The sequence below is a fragment of the Capra hircus genome, chromosome 22 (assembly GCF_001704415.2).
Source record: "Capra hircus breed San Clemente chromosome 22, ASM170441v1, whole genome shotgun sequence".
In the NCBI taxonomy this organism is placed as follows: domain Eukaryota; kingdom Metazoa; phylum Chordata; class Mammalia; order Artiodactyla; family Bovidae; genus Capra; species Capra hircus.
In genome coordinates, this window is record NC_030829.1 from 46225930 (window position 1) to 46243646 (window position 17717).

A 17717-nucleotide genomic window follows, 5' to 3' on the forward strand; every position below is an offset into this window, starting at 1 on the left:
TTTCACTCTGATAAGGAACATCAGCGACCTTGCTGTCTCCAGGAGAAAGTGTCAGTTTCTGGACTCCTCTTATCTGCCTTTTCCCATCTAAAGGGGATTGCATCTCCCAGTCCAGGCCCAGGAAATGACTTTGGCACTTTTTTCCAGAAAGCAAGGTAAGGAAAATAATGTTGCATAACTCTTCAAATGGCAACCCAGAGTGTTTCTCAAGAAAGGGAAAAATGGAGTAACAAAGACATTTTTCAACAAAAGGAGAATGAAAGGCACAACCTCTCATTTCATTTGCAGGTAACTTATAAAACGAATGTGACATTTTCCCCCAAAGCCCAAGTTACTCCTGGATAAATCAGCTTCAGATGATGCTTTAAAAAAAAAAAAAAGGTGGGGAAGTAAGTCATCCAGCTGCTATGTGACTGCCAAGCAGCCAAAAATGGTTCAATAGACTTTTGAAAATTTCTAATGACAGTCTATTTTGGAACATGTAGATACAACTTTCTAAGTCCAGAAAGGAAAGGTAGGGCCTTTGGGATTCAAAGAAAGCGCAAAGGAAAGGGATGGCAGACACAGGCATGGGGGCCACCACTGGCCTCCTGTGCACAGCAGTCTGCCCACTGGTCATGGCCCTGCCCCTTTTCCAGGCAGATGGGCCCATGCCATCCTTCTCTGCCAGCAGGCCACAGAGCTGCCTCCAAAGGCCTGCAGCTGGCCCTTGACACAGAACCTCCTTGCCATCTGCGATTCAGCACAGGCAGCTGGAGTGAGTGAAAGAGTTAATGTGATTTTCCACTCTCCCCATTTGCTTTGAGGGACTCTAGTGAGAACTGGCCTGATCAAATCACCTTTAGGAAATGGAAAAATCTAACTCACCACAGAAAACGGCAAGCATAGCAAGGAATGCTGGAGATAAACCAAGGACTGGCTGAACAAAGCTGCACCATTAAGGCCACAAGAAAGGGAAACACAGACCCAGAGAGCAAAAAACGTGGCAGCGAAGCAGCATCTTCCTGTGTGTAGACAACCCCTTCTCTCACATGTCCACCTTCCCATCCTCAGGGCACGGAGTTCGAGGCCTGGCATGCACATGGCAAGGAGGGGGCTCAGCCGCCATTACCTTATGCATCTCACAGATGTGTCAGCTGGTACGAGTTAGCCAGGCAGTGACCACATTTTGGGGAGAAATCATCCATTGATTTATCACAGGGGCATAAATCATAAATGCATTTAGTTGTCTTCATCGCCTTTCTTGTCATCCTGCCCCTCTGAAGTGAAATTAAGAGGCAGATGTATTATCTGGGATCAATTCCAGATCCCACTCGTGTTTGTAAAAAAAAGGAAACCAGGACGGGTTTCACACAAAACTTCTGCCACAGGTTGATCAAAGTCCCAGCACCTCGAAGGCCGAGTCACCGCACAGAGAATGTGGAGAAGCTGGGTGATGAGAGGGGTGGTTAAATCAGTTCACGCACTCCTCAGTCTCAGCTAGGCTGAGGAGGGCAGGAGACCCTGCACTGTTCCGACAGCAAGCCAACCCCTGAGCGAGCTCGGGACTCAGGCTCACAGAGCTCTCCTGCCCTCCATGAACCGGCAGGTCTCAGAGGCAATGGGAGGGCAGACAGTGGTTGACTGCAACTACAAGGTTTTCAATTCAGTCAATGAAGACAATGGCCACAACAAAGCAGATACTCTTCGAGAAAGGTCAGAAAGACTCATCTCAAACACTTTTGCATTCTGATGTCTCAGGTCCCATTTAGATCTTTTCAGGGATCCTGTCTCATTCGTACTGCCTTCCTGGAGAAGGTTGTCCCATTCTATTCCATGGAACATAAGGTATTGTCACATGCCTGTTCTAATGGTTCTTGCCAAAAACTCAGAAAGAGCTAAAACAAGCTACAACAGCTACAAAGCTATTTTATAAACTAGAAGCTTAGAGAGTTCCACCTCTTTCTCCTGATGTCAGGGGGCCAAATGTTCATTCCTAGGTCAAGATTACTTTCACTGGATTTTTTTTTGAAGGGCTAGTTCCCCTTTAAAGTCTACTTTTTAGTTGTTGGTTTTAATGAGAAGAGTGCATAACAGGCTATTTCCAAGCCAGAGGAAGGAAAAAGATCAGTACTTTCAGGAAAGTTGAGACAATTATTCTGTGGGAGGAAAAACACATTTCAGTATCTCTTTGGCTCATATACACATCCTTCCGTTTAAAGTATAAACCGGGAAAGTCTCCTTCAAAATTCTAAACCCATCACTTCTTGTCTCTGTCCCATTGAGGCACAGAAACAAATCATGTGAAAGCAAAATTAAAATGATCCAAATCTTAAAAGCCATGACTTCCGAGGATCAGATTCACAGAACCAAGGATTGAGAGTGCCAAAAATTCAGGCTCTGACCCAAAAAGCTCCAAATCCCTGCTCCTAACCAGGTTAACCCTCTTCAAATCAGAAGGCACCTTTCCAGGGCTGGATGCGGTCCCAGGAGGCTGCAAAGCCACGTAGCTATTCTTCCCTGCACATCTCTGGTTCTGCTGACATTCCAGTGCGATTTCCACTTAGGCCTCTTGGCTTCCTAATAGGCACATCAGGCAGCAGACTTCCTGCTAGATAGTTAACATGCAGTTTATATAAGTCTCCCTTATCAGCCACCATCATCAGCTGTTCTGTTTTGTAGATGAGAATCTCCAAGGATTGAAGAAGACAGGACCAAATCTTTTAATGTGAAGACCTTAGGAGGGAGCAGAAAGGTTCCTACAGAGGCTCTGAGCCAAGAGAAGGTTCTAAAGTGCAGGGCTGTAGTGATGGGACATATTCACTAAATCCTATAAATCTCCTCCCATTGTGCTTTTTATAGAAATGATTAAGGTAGTCGGACAGACGGGCTTCCCTGGTGGCTCAGTGGTAAACAATCCGACTGCCAATGCAGGAGACACAGGTTCAATCCCTGGGTTGGGAAGATGCCCTGGAGAAGGAAATGGCAACCCAATGCAGTATTCTTCCCTGGGAAATCCCATGGATAGAGGAATCTGGTGGGCTACCGTCCACATGATTGCAAAGAGTTGGACATGACTTAGTGACTAAAACAATAGTCAGAAGGATAACAGGTCAATGACCAAAATCATTTGGCATTAGGAGTCTCAGGTTTTATCCCCAGATGTTTGAAGGGGTAATGCAAAGATCAGCCAATGGAGAATATTGGATTTCAAAGAATCTACTGGAAGAAGGAGTTTCATTTCTGAGGCATAAAGGTGATTTCTCTGTATCAATAGCTAAAAATGCAAAGGGCTCCTCTGGGATAAAGACCTATCAACATAAAACAAGCAAAAAGTACCAAGAGGTGCAAGGCTCAGGCTCAGGTTTGGGATTGAGAATTCTTCCTGGTGGGTTGTTGGGATCAAGTTCTGCTTCTGATGGATGGAACAATTCCCACAGTTACTTCATTTCCTTGTGATGTTTACCTAATATAATACAAGATGAAAAACCTATCACTGAAAGGAAAGCCGTAACTAAGACTGCTGAGTTTAGGGCCATGGGTAACTTTAAATCAAGTAGTCAGGGTGGCTCTCATTGAAAAGGTATGCCTAGGCAAGGACATCATGAAAGTGAGGAGTGAGACAATGTGGAAATCTGGGGGCAGACTGCCCCAGGCTAAGGGCACAGGATCTGCTGACATCCGAAGGCTGGGAGCAGCGGGCTGTGTGAAGGAACAGAGTGGAGCCGAGGTCACAATGAATGGGCACCCACCAAACCAGGCCTTGAGGAACTCTAATGGCAGTTGGGCTTAAACTTAGCTAAGAGTGGGGAGCAAGCAGACATCTGAAGCTTCACTGGCACAATCGACCTCCAGTTTCCAGTGTCTGGCTGCTGTGTAGACAATAGGCTCTGTAATGCCTACTTTCAGTGAAACCAATCTACCTGAGGATTAAGAAGAAATGTCGTGTGACTGTAATTTATGTGCATGTATGAGAGCAACGGGTGGAGAAGCGTGCTGGCCACCATGCTGCATCGCCCCTAATCCCAGCACACTAGAGCATCTCTTCTTGATGTTGCCAAGCGCCCTCCCTGGCTCAGCCTATAAAGGAAATGAAGGAAAGGGGGTAACAGCTCACAGGTGAGCTGATGAACAGGCAAGATGGGCTCAACCTGGCCCATCAACCTGGCCAAAGCTTCCCCAGGACCCAAGCATCTCCTAGCCAGTGTGTCCTCCTCAGAGGCCTGGTCCCAGCCTTCTGAGTCCTCTCTTCCAAGTTTCTAAGTTTTAATAATGACCTTCTCTTCCGCTTCCCACTCTTCTCCTCTCCCACCAGCCAAAGGGGAGTAGTGACTTCCATGATACCCTAAACTGTTTGCCCTTTCTGCTTACTAATTCTTAATGTTAAATGCTCTTTGCTAAAATAACTGGTGGATTTCTATTCCTGATTGGACCCTGCCTGATCCACTGGGCACACAAACCAGGTAAGTGGCATTTCTCAGCGGGCCCAGCTTCTCAGAGCAGAGGTGGATCTATGAGCCACCTATCAGAATGCCAGTCCTAAAGCTGGGCCTACGAGAATGGAACCAAGCAAACATTCTTAAAGCTCCCCCAACCACTCAACCCTCAGTTTTCAAAATGCCAGTCCTAGAGCTGGGCCTACAGAGAATGGAACCAAGGAAACATTTTTAAAGCTCCCCCAACCACTCAACCCTCAGTTTTCAACTACAGGTGTGAACAATTTGATGTAGATGATGATCAAGATCCCCAGCTTCAGAGTGGTGGGCTCTGGGACCAGTGACTTAACCCCTCTGAGCCTGAGATCCCTCACCTATGACATGAGGATGGTAATAAAGTGTGTCTACGCAAGGACTGATGCTAAAGCTGAAACTTTTGGCCACCTCATGTGAAGAGTTGACTCATTGGAAAAGACTCTGATACTGGGAGGGACTGGGGGCAGGAGGAGAAGGGGACGACAGAGGATGAGATGGCTGGATGGCATCACCGACTCGATGGATGTGAGTTTGAGTGAACTCCGGGAGATGGTGATGGACAGGGAGGCCTGGCGTGCTGCAATTCATGGGGTCGCAGAGAGTCGGACACGACTGAGCGACTGAACTGACTGACTTACTGACCCATAGGGCAGAGCTAAAAATTAAATGACAAAACCAACTGAAGTGTTTGCATTCAGCATGGGGAGCAGAGATGGACTCCCTGAAGAGTAGCTACAGGACAGCCATTTTCAGGAGGGTGTGAGGGTTACTTGGGAATGTGCACTGACCGCCCACCTGCCTTCTGAAGACAGTAGGGTCTGGGCGGAGGCCAAGGGCCCCACCAGAGCCCACAGAGAGAAACAGCACTGGTAGCAGCAGGGGAGGTGCCCACACAGCTGTTCTGAGTCCCTGACAAGAAATGCTTTTGCAATGGCTGGCAGCAGGCATGCATCACTAGACTTCGTTCCTAACTTGTCTCATCATGTTCTTGCAGGAGTCACAGGATGTCTAGTACCAGCAGAAGTAATTAAAAATAAACTGGGAGACAGTGAACCATTACGACTCTCCCTTCAGCAGTGAGGAGGGCCTGCATGAGCTCTCACCATGGTGACTAGAAATGTCTTTCCCTGTCATACCACTGACTGACCATGAGAAATGAATGGTCCTGCTATTTTTCCAAGACAGCCGTAGGATTGATCACCCTTGAGAAAATACAGTAACGACACAAACTCACCTAAAACGTTCAGGCCAGATGTGACTTTAGTCAGGGAGGGAGGGAGGGAATGGAGAAATGTAACCACCCAACTAAGACCTGAAGTGAAAAAGCAGTAAGAAACAGGAGCAGCTGGGAACTTTCATAGGAATTTTAAAAAGCTGACTACCTTCACGGACATCCACTCACATTATTTATGGTGAAGAGAGCCAGTACCCAAGCTGCATGCCCAGCCCATGTCCATGCCTCATAGACTGACTCCCGTACAGTAGCCAGAGGAAGCTTCGGAGGACAACCAGAGCATGTCTCTCCTCTGCCCAGGAGCCTGCAATGACTCCCCACGCGCCTTGCAGCACAATCCCAACTCCTACTGTGCCAATCGCAGGCCAGAGTAGCTGGCCCTGACCTGGCCTACCAGTACCGCACCACCTGTGACACAGCCCCAGCCCACCAGGCTCTAGCCAGCTGCTCTTTACCCAGCTCCTCACGCACACGCACAACTTCTCCTCATCAGGGCCTTTGAAACTACTGTTCCTCTACCCTTTCCCAGCCAGCTCCTTTCCCTACATGCACTCTACTTAAAGAGGGCTCCCTTGGCCACCCCATTACTCTTGTCTCTAGCCCTTGTTTGTCTCTTCAGAATATGTCTAATTACTGGTCTTCTCACTTTTTATCTGTAATCTGTTATTTGCTCTCTGAAATCTCCTTGGAGCTATCATGTCAGCCCCATACTTCTGGGCTCTGGTCCAATGGCCTGGGACACAGAAGGTCTTCAATAAAAATGAATTGCTGCCTTCCTCCGGAGAAGGCAATGGCACCCCACTCCAGTACTCTTGGCTGGAAAATCCCATGGATGGAGGAGCCTGGTGGGCTGTGGTCCATGGGGTCACTAAGAGTTGGACACGACTGAGCGATTTCACTTTCACTTTTCACTTTCATGCATTGGAGAAGGAAATGGCAACCCACTCCAGTGTTCTTGCCTGGAGAATCCCAGGGACAGGGGAGCCTCATGGGCTGCCGTCTATGGGGTTGCACAGAGTCGGACACGACTGAAGCAACTTAGCAGCAGCAGCAGCAGCAGCCCTCCTCAAATATGGCTACTCCCTGTTACTTCCCCTTCGAACAGCCCTTTGCCACCCTAAGCTCCCACCTTAAGCTGGTTCTATGGGATAAGGAATGACAGAGCCAGAGTGCAGGTGGGGTGGGAGGAGACTGTTGAGACCCCTCCTCTAAGAGCAGTGGGATTTAACTCCTTTCCCAGTTGCCTGTGGTTTCAGAAAAACCCCTGATCCTCTAAATGGGCTCAAACGAAGGCAAAAACAGATGGGAGGGGCTTTGTAAAATCATTTGAAAGTCAAAGGGAACAAAGCAGTTTAGGAAAAAAGAAAGAACAAAACCTTCCTTCCAAATCACTTAAGATTATTTCAGGGCTGGCATTCTTAAAGGGATAAGCCCTCACTCTTCACTCAGCTCAGGAATTCTGCTCTCCAGACTGGCATCTGCCCCCCCATCCCCCTCCCCCCAAAGAGGAGAGAGGGATTCCTGAGCTTTCCAAAACCACCCCAGAGGTACTGAGGCAGCTAAATCCTTCAGCTCCTCCAAGGCCACTAGGACCCATCTGGTTGAGGCATTAGCTCCCAAATTATGCCAAGGGAGGGAGGTCTGGGGCAAAACTCCCAAGAGTTCCAAGTGACAGACACGAGCTCAAAGAACATGGATTTCCAACAGTTTTCCAAAGTTTTCCAAAGCCAGGTCCCCAAATCATTTTATGATCAAGGGCCTCCCTTCACCAAAAGCTGCTTGTACCAATACCTCCTTGTAGGCCCATCAGGCATCCTCAAAGGACCTGGAGTCCTGGCTGTCTCTCAAGGGGCCTCACAGCTACCACCCCCACTTTTGTTCCGGTGAAAAATAAAACACATGACACTCATAACTGAAGTAGCATTCACATTTGAGGTCGCCCTGTGCTTTCAGAAGAAGACAATCATTTAGGTAGTACACCCAGAGAGCCTCTTCTGAGGCTGCACAGCTGGCCCTGCACTTACTTTCTGCCTGGGGCCCCAGTGGGCTCTGAGATCCCCAAAGCTCTGACACTGCAGGTTCTCCCACACTTGGGGATGGGAAGGCCAAGGAGACAAACCCATTGCCTTGATGACAGAGTCCTCAGTGCGGACAATTCTTTCTCTGACGAGAGGACATTCAGTTGTACTTTTGCCTTCCAGTTCTGTGCATCCTGATTAAGGACTCAGCCTGAGTATTCAACTGCTGGGTTGTCATTTCAGCTCCATCAGATTGGTTATGGAATCCTGAATCAATTATGGAGCCTCTTGCCGCCTCGGTTTCCCCCAGTTTTGAAAACAGGATAGTAACAGAACCTACCTTATGGGGTTTCTGTGAGAATTAAGTGCACAAGAAGTATTCAGAGAGCATTCAATAAGAATTCATTTTGTTTTATATATTTAAGTACGGGAAACTGGTCTAAAACATTCTTGTATTGATGGAGACCTGGGAAGTAAATTGAGCAACCTTGTTTCTCATCACAGACTCACATGAAAGACAGATGCCATGGTGACACCTGACACGTACAGAAGGGTCTGCACTGCACACCCGGGCAGGGTTTCACAGTTCACCTATAGCAGAAGTGAGTTAAGACATGGTCTGTTAGGTGACAGTGGCAGCCAAATCTTTCTCCCTGAAGAATAACACAGAGCAAAATAAGAGGTGTGAAATCAGAGTGGGTGCATTCTGACCCCACAGTGTCAAGGATTCCATGAATTCCATTTCATTTGGATTCAGGGAGTCTCTACTTCCCTGGGTCTTGGTAAAAGGGTTATCTGATTCTCTCTAGGGTGTCTCCTTTGTTGCTTCAGGGACCCAAAAGATTGACACTCTGCCATGTACAATGTCACAACCAAAATGGGGTTGGAGGGGCAGTTACATGTCACATTTATGAAGATCTGACATTCTGGGCACTGGGTGCAGTCCCAGGCTGTGCACTCACCTTTGGCTCTCCTTCTGAACCACCAGATCACGCTGTACTGTGCCCCAGCCCTGGGCAGCACTGAAGGAGAGGTCAGGAGCAAGGAAGGACAGAAACAGCTCATGACAGAAAAGAAAGGGCCACGTCACATTTGGGGGAGAGAGGCCTACAGCACAGAGAGAAGTTCTTGCCATCAACTCTCCTGTCTCCTTTCCTCCCTCAAAATCTTTGACGGTAGTACTTGCATCTGAAGTTCTGTGTCACTATAGGAGGTTTTCTGAGAGACTGTATTTCTGCCTGCAATGTGGGAGACCTGGGTTCGATCCCTGGGTCGGGAAGATCCCCTGGAGAAGGAAATGGCAACCCACTCCAGTATTCTTGCCTGGAGAATCCCATGGACGGAGGAGCTTGATGGGCTACAGTCCACGGGTCACAAAGAGTTGGACACGACTGAGCGACTTCACTTTCACTTTTGCTTTCTCCTATCACATGGTTCATCTATTTATTTGAGCAGAATAAAAGCAATGGAAAGGCAGGAGAACTCACTATTATCATCTTCTGTTGAATTCAGCCAACGCATAATTTCTAAAGGCATTGCAATGACTCTCAACCATATACTCGCTGGTCTAAATTTCCTCAAAGGTTCCTTCAGATCAAGGGTTGGAAAACATATTCTTAAAAGGCCAGATAATGAATATTTCAGACTTTAGAGGTCAGATGGTCTCTGCCACAGCTATTCAACTTTTCAGCAACAGATGATGTGTAATCAAATGGGTATAACTCTTACAATACTTTGCTTACAGATAATGTTAATGTCATATAATTTTTATAAATCATGAAATAGTCTTCTCCTTTAGTTATTTTTTTCCCATTTAAAAATGTGAAAATCATTCCTAACTCAAAAACCTCCCAAAGCAGGCAGTTGGCCACAGTTTGCCAACCTCTTTTTCAAATCACTAACTTACCATTTTCTTACCTGTCACTCTGTCTTATGCATCATGGGAGGTAATGACTAATAATTCCATGACCTTTTTCTTTTTTTAAAGTTCATTTGGAAGAGCAGCTACATAGATGGCAGGCATAGCCATTTTTCTAATTTAAATGTAGAAATGTAGGCAGCTTTATTTCTTGAGCAGATCCTGGAATGAGTCCCTTTCATACTGAAGAGTTCATATTTTATGCCAAGTGTGTAAAGCTGCAATTCAGCCACTAACCAATGGATATTATCTAAAAGTAAATGGCATCCAATAAATGGATAAATAGTTCCTCATTTCTGCTTCCAGAAATAACCCACTGGCAAGGGACACATAGCATAGGCGATCATGATGTTGCCTTCATAGACTTAAAGCTAAATCACCATTAATGCCTTCCTTCTTCCAATTTATGCTACAATGTTTTACTAAGCAGTTGCCTTGCACAGACCCTGGTTAGGAAACATTCAATTCAGTTCAGTCGCTCAGTCGTGTCCGACTCTTTGTGACTCCACGAATCGCAGCACGCCAGGCCTCCCTGTCCATCACCAACTCTCGAAGTTCACCCAAACTCATGTGCATTGAGTCAGTGATGCCATCCAGCCATCTCATCCTCGGTCGTCCCCTTCTTTTCCTGCCCCCAGTCCCTCCCAGCATCAGAGTCTTTTCCAATGAGTCAACTCTTCACATGAGGTGGCCAAAGTATTGGAGTTTCAGCCTCAGCATCAGTCCTTCCAATGAACACCCAGCACTGGTCTCCTTTAGGATGGACTGGTTGGATCTCCTTGCAGTCCAAGGGACTCTCAAGAGTCTTCTCCAACACCACAGTTCAAAAGCATCAATTCTTCGGTGCTCAGCTTTCTTCACAGTCCAGCTCTCACATCCATACATGACCACTGGAAAAACCATAGCCTTGACTAGACGGACCTTTGTTGGCAAAGTAATGTCTCTGCTTTTGAATATGCTATCTAGGTTGAGCATTAAAACAGGACAAACACAAGTGCATCCCACTTCCTTTTGCTTTTCTTTCTTGGAATCTAACTGCCATACGGTAAGCAAGTCCAGGCTACTGTACTGAAGAAAGAAGACTCACAGGGTCTCCTGGAGGGTCAGACATAGTATGGAGAGAAAGCCCTTGGAGAAGAGAACCAAGGCAGCCCCACCACACTCACAAATGAACACAACTTCCTCAGTGACCCCACCTGACACCATGGGGAGCAGAACCACCACCTAGTTAACCCACAAAATTGAAAGGAATGATATATTGTTATTTTAAACCATTAAGTTTGGGGATGTTTCATAGTATTGCTACCATGAAATGATTTTCTTTCCTTTCTCCCTTCACCTTGCTTCTTCAAATAGCTTTCTATTGCTGCATAATAAGTGAGACACATGTCATGGCTTAAAACAGCAAACATTGGTAATATTACAGTTTCTGTGGGTCTGAAGTCTGCAGATGGCTTAGCTGAATCTTCTGTTCATCATTTCACAAGGCTGCAATCCAGGTATTCATCTGGAGGCTCCAATGGGTGAGCATCTGCCTCCAAACTCAGCCAGACTGTTGACAGGATTTATTTCCTTGTGACTAACACTGAGGGCCCAGGTTTTTCCTGGCTGTTGGCTGGCGGTAGACTGCCCCCAGTTCTTTATCACATAGAATCTCCAAACAGCTGTTTACTTCGTCAAATCAGCAAGGAGAGTCTCCTGCCCTTAGGGAGTATCCAGTCTCTCTCTTAGGGGTTTTCAATAAAGTTAGGCCCACCCCTGATAATATTCCTCTTAATTAGCTAAAAATCAGCTGGCTTGAGACCTTGATTATATCTGCAAGATTCTCTAACCTATACCATATTCTGTTGTTTAGAAACAAGTCACAGTTCCCACCCACACTCTAGGTGAGGCGCTCAGACAGGGCATAAACACCAATGGGCAGGAATCATGAGACTACTCTAGGGACTCAATGCCACACTTCTCAGCAGGGACAGAATAGAGCACAGTGATGGGACTGGTCAGAGATCCAGAACCTCTCCTCAAGGACTTATCAAACCAACGAAGGTGAAAAGCCAGGCCCAGAGGTGATTACAGTGTTGGATTTGAAGCTATACACATCCCTTGTATGGTTCTGAGGGAGTGTGATGTGTAAAACTCAGGTAAAGACAAGACAGCATCTGGCTAGAGAAGAGAAGGGAAAGTTTATGGCAGGCCTAAGAGAAAGAAATAAACACCTAGAGGCTGGGTAATTTAGACCATGCCTGTGTTAATCCAGAGCAGTGGTCCAGAATTCTATACCTATGGGTATGTGAAGCAAAGTGAAGTGGGCTGGGAGGAAATAATGGAACATGATGAAGACCAGGGCCAAAAGAACCAGATGTTTGCCATCTAAGGGGGCAGCCATCCTTCGATCCCAGTCAGTTTCTGCCATATGAGAATGTTGACTCCAAAGTGCCATGTGTATATCTTTGTGAAACTAAAACTTTAATATTATTAATATTACTATTCTGTCTCCAATTTTAAAATGATAATCAGTAACTGACAATTTTTTAAACAAAGTATGAGCCAAGGAACACATACCTGTGCACTGGATTTGACTGAGGGAATAGACGCTTGTGGCTGGATGAATCACAAGCTTTAACAAAGATTGCCAGGAGAAATAGCAAGAAATTCAGATATACAGATGATACCACTATAATGGCAAAAAGTGAAGAGGAACTAAAGAGCCTCTTGATGAGGGTGAAAGAGGAGAGTGAAAAAGCTGGCTTAAAACTTCACATTCAAAAAACTAAGATCATGGCATCCAGTCCCATAACTTCATGGCAAATAAAGGGGGCAAAAGTGAAAGCAGTAAATAGATTTTCTTTTCTTAGACTCTGAAGTTACTGAAGTGGTGACTCTAGCCATGAAATTAAAAGACGCCTGCTCCTTGGAAGGAGAGCTATGACAAATCTAGACTATATTAAAAAGCAGAGACATCACTCTGCCAACAAAGGTCTGGAGAGTCAATTTCCAGTAGTCATGTATAGATGTGAGAGCTGGACCATAAAGAAAGCTGAGCACTGGAGAAATGGTGCTTCTGAATTATGGTGCTGGATGAAGAAGACTCTCTGAGAGCCCCGTGGACTGCAAGGAGACTGAACCAGTCAATCTTCAAGGGAATCAATCCTGAGTATTCACTGGAAGGACTGAGGCTGAAACTCCAATACGTCGGTCACCTTTGCAAAGAGCCGACTCATTGGAAAAGACCATGATGCTGGGAAAGATTGAAGGCAGGAGGAGAAGGTGGCGACAGGGGATGAGATGGCTGGATAACACCACTGACTCAATGGACATGAATTTGAGCAAACTCTGGGAAAAAGCAAGAAAGGACTGAGGACCCCTGGCATGCTGCAGTCCATGGGGTCACAAAGAGTTGGACACAACTTACTAGCTAAAGAACAACAAAAGGTAAACATAGGGAAGCAAAAGTGGCAGAGCCCACTGAGTAACCAAACCCTATTCCTTGGGCTACTTCTACAGCACTAGTTCCCCAGCACGGTTTGCCCACCAGTACCATTCACATCACCTGCAGACTTGTTTGAAATAGACGTTCTTAGGCCCCACCAGCCCAACTGAATCAGAATCTCTGGAGCTGGGGGTGAGCAATCTGTGTTGGAACAAGCCCTCCAGATGATTCTTATTCTCACCAAAGTTTAAGAATCACTGTGTTATAGGAATCAGGTTATAGGAATCAGGCCTTAAGATCATTTTACTCTCTCCTGAACCATTTCCTGTTTGTATAATTTTGAAGATAGCAAACAACAGCACAACACAACCCTCTACTAAATACCTAACGTTCAGAACGACAGAGAAGGATGACCGCTTAGACATGCTGCAGCGTCTCACTTTAACCCAGTGCTAACGCACATTGCCATTTCATACAAACTTATTACCTGCACCTCCACAGAGAAGTCATCAAGAAGATGAATGCATATGCATATGAATGTCATGGAATGCTCCAGAATGGAGCAGGAGAGGGATCCTGCTATTAATTTCTAATCATAGATTAGAAAGGCCCTCTTGCTACAGAAAGAAAGTCTGCCTCTGCTTGATAACACTTCGTAAGTAGATCAAACTGCTCCATGGAAGGCTGAAATTTGCAGGACCCTGGTTCTAATTAATCTGAGAAAGCATCTGGCCTGAAGTCAACACTGTTTCTTTGGAAAGATAGGTTGAAATTCCTTTTTTGTCTGAAGAGTTACAATTTTGCAGCCTTCATCCTATGCCTCTCCCAGCGAGTAAGGATAGATGTTTAAATTTCAATATTCCTGGGCTACAGCTATCCATCACTTATCACCAAGCAAGAGGGATTCACGTGATTCAGCATATAAATCTCACATGTTAATACATTTGCTGTTAATGGAGCTGCTTATTAAAAGGCCCATTTACTTCATTCTTTTATTTAAGATGGTCCCAAATAATGTAAACTACCCTTCAACATGGTGTGAGATGTCATGGCACCTGAGAACACCGTATTTGATGACAACACATCCGCAGCCTTACCTTTTACCAGCACTGCCCCCAGGCTCCTCAGTCACTCAGCCCCTTAGGACTGTGCATTACGAGGTAGTGGCCACGTGCTCAGCAACGTTATGCGCTGTGGGGGTGCAACGGTAAACCGCATGCCCCCTCCTCTGGATCACGTACATTTACCAGGAATTAACTCTGTCCTCTAGCTTTCCCTAGAAATCATCACCTGAAGTATCTCACTTAAAATCACTTTTCCAACAGTGAACTTGCATCTTATTCAACTACTGAACTCTGAAGTCAATGTTTATTGTGAGAGCTGCATTCAGCCATACTTATTCCTGGATATCCCTCAGGCAGGTGCCAGGCCAGAGGCCCACCTACTCTCAGCAAGCCCAGAACAGCTAGTTTTCCCTCCAGCTTCAGAAATAATGGCTGTCTCTAAGGCTGAGCAACAAGGGAAGGAGATGTTATCCATTTGGGGAGCACATTCTACAAAACATATGCATCTTAAAGCACCAGTCGTGCTCGGTGAAGTGAGACGATTATGTTACCAAAGACACGGGAGGACCAAGAGTGACTAAAAGAACAAGGAATGGCAGCTCGCAGCGCCTCAAGCGCGCGTGCTTTCTGGATACAGTTGAGTGCACAGTTGTCATTTGTCTTCTGTTTCTTTCTGCCATGCGTGTGGTTAGCTCAGTTCCCAGAAATTAAACATACGAAGTTGAAGAAGCGAAACAGACTTGGTCTAAACAGTCTCATGCCGCTACAGAGACAGTCAGAATAATGCCACTGACACGGAGGACAGGAAAGGGCCTTTGTGATACCTGCAGGCTAGCGCCCTCTCTGATGAACCTCTATCTCTTGCTCAGACCTCACCATGTAGTTGAGACAGTGATCACCAGCTACCAATCTGCTGACTGGTGTCTACTTGAGGTACTTAATAAAAACATGGAATCCTGGGCCACATCCTCAGGAATTCTGATTCTGTAAGTGTGCAACAGGATCCATAATTTAAAAGCTCTCCATAGGGAATTCAAACTGGCTAACAGCTTGAAGAACCTCTGGGTTAAGGCACTCAAAAGACACCAAAAACACTGATATCTGTCACTGACACCCTAACATATGGGTTTATCAAATAAATAAATGTTAACTTGGAAATAAAAAAGAATTTGAATAGAGAAGAGACAAGCTTCGACAAGAGTAAGGAACGGCACTGGGGGATGAAGAGGAGATTCTGGATGGCAGTGAGGGTACAGGAAGGAACTACAGGGACGTGGAAACAGAGGACTCGGCCACAGGGCCACATGGTTGCCTTCCCCCTTCTAGAGGTGCTGGGTTCACCACGCAGCTCTGGCTCCAAGGCAAACATAAACAAAGAGAAGCACTCTCCATTATGGACAAAGCACACCTCACAGCGAGTCTTTTCACTGAACATACTGAACACTTCTACATGGGTTTCTTCTTGCTACCAAAAAAAGCTTCATTTTGAAAACAAGGAAAGCCATAGTATTCGGTTTTGGTCAACCAGAAAACACAAGGCTGAGAAACCATAGGTCATGAGATGAAGTCCACACGGGGTACTTATCCATGGACAAGCTGGAGGTAATAACGCAATAAAGATCCTCCACAGATGATGGCACCATGATGACATCAACATCAACTTACCTTTCGATCTGGCCAATTGTACTTGGCAAAGATAGTATCATAGGTGTCCACTGCCCCATCAGTGATGAGCATAATGGCCTGGCTGCAGATGCTTCCTTGTCCAGTGTGGTTGAACTGTGGAAAGAAATAAGCACAAACTGAAAAACACCTCAGAGGGCTATGTGTACCCACGAGACTTTGGAATCATGAGATCTTAGGTTCAGGAAGCCTCTTAAAATGAGAGTTCATTCTGCACCACCAGAAAGAACCTACAGGATAAGCCTCCGCCCACTTATGGATCTCCATATTTACTCTGGGAAACTGAAACTAAACACAGACCACAAAAGAGATTTCTTAAAAATACACACAAGGTAGGCGTGAGATTCTAGGATAGTTAACCTCTCTTGCCTTCAAACATGGATAGTGCTTCAGAATATAAGCCCAAAGGAGTTGGCAGAGCAACCTTTTAGAAACACAATTATGGGTAACAGAATATGTGATGAGTAACATCTCTTTCAAAATCTAAATGAATTTAGTTTGAATGAGTCTAATGGATACAGATTGTATGTAATAAAATCAAGGAGGTTTTGTACACATGGAGAATAAAGTCAGGAGCATACCAATTCAGAATATACTGTAAGCACTCTTTTTAGGGTTTGTTTTAAACATGATTTGTTAGCATGTAACATTATATATTCGGAGAAGGCAATGGCACCCCACTCCAGTACTCTTGCCTGGAAAATCCCATGGAAGGAGCAGCCTGGTAGGCTGCAGTCCATGGGGTCGCTAAGAGTCAGACATGACTGAGCAACTTCACTTTGACTTTTCACTTTCATGCATTGGAGAAGGAAATGGCAATCCACTCCAGTGTTCTTGCCTGGAGAATCTCAGGGATGGCGGAGCCTGGTGGGCTGCCGTCTATGGGGTCACACAGAGTCGGACACGACTGAAGTGACTTAGCAACATTATATATTATGTATGTTAGTATGTACAGCTTGCTGAAATCCCAAGATTGTGCCCACTATGATACCAATTCTATACTTCAACTTTCAGTTTTACAGAGAATTTCAAAAGTGCCCAGCCTTTGTGAGTGGTAGCTTGGCTAACCATATGACAGCTGTCAGAGATTCGTGTCCTTCCCTTGAATCATGGGTGAAGGATCTCCTTAATGAATGCTACAAATTCAAAGCAGTGTCCTTTAAAAACCCTACAGTTACATACCAATGAGGAATACACAAAAAGATTTTAACCTTCAGTAGTGAAAACTCCCACCACTACAAACTGTGAAGTTTTTTTTTTTTTTTCATTTATTTTAAAATTATTGCTAAGTGCCCACACAGTGCTGAGGATGAAACACAGAATAATCTTTTCCCTTATGTATTTTATATTCTGTTTGATGAGATACCAAGGTAAAGGAGTAAATTATGTTTTATGTTTGATAATGACGATGCAAAGTTAAAAAAAAGGTAGGGGGATAGGAAATGCAGAGGGCTAACTTTAGAAAGTATAGTCTGGGAAGCCATTAATGAGGTGGTGACATTTGAATAATACCAGAAGGAGGTGAGCATCTGGGGCAAGGGCCTTTCAGAGAGGGCAAAGAGCATGCGCACAGGCATGAGTGACCATGTACAGGCCTGTCCTACCTACTAACCATGACTCGGGGGAAGGATAGTGGCCACCCTTGGACTCTGCTGACTGATGAACCAGAGCTACCAGGGCACTCACACTGAAGCATAATGCCCAGTCTCCATGAACTTGGATTTCTAATGTGGAGTTTGAAGTTGCAGTGACTTTAGAGAAGACTGGATGAATGGATGGATGGATGGAACGAATGGCCTCATGGTTATATTAGGACAAAGTAAAACCAACTCAAAACACAGGTGGAATACCATAGTATAGCGGAAAATGTTCAATCTTATTTCAGCACCACAAACTGGTACCTAACATAAATTCTCTTT

At 45.5% G+C, this 17717-nt stretch overlaps 1 protein-coding gene across 2 annotated transcripts in view; it reads right to left on the minus strand.

Moving 5' to 3' along the window:
- CACNA2D3 (calcium voltage-gated channel auxiliary subunit alpha2delta 3) overlaps positions 1-17717 on the minus strand; it is an 870293-nt gene that overhangs the window by 361345 nt on the left and 491231 nt on the right. For both annotated transcript variants that reach the window (XM_018038437.1, XM_018038438.1), the window contains exon 11: positions 15781-15894. In XM_018038437.1, the coding sequence (XP_017893926.1) occupies positions 15781-15894 (114 nt within the window). The remainder of the gene's footprint in view (positions 1-15780; positions 15895-17717) is intronic.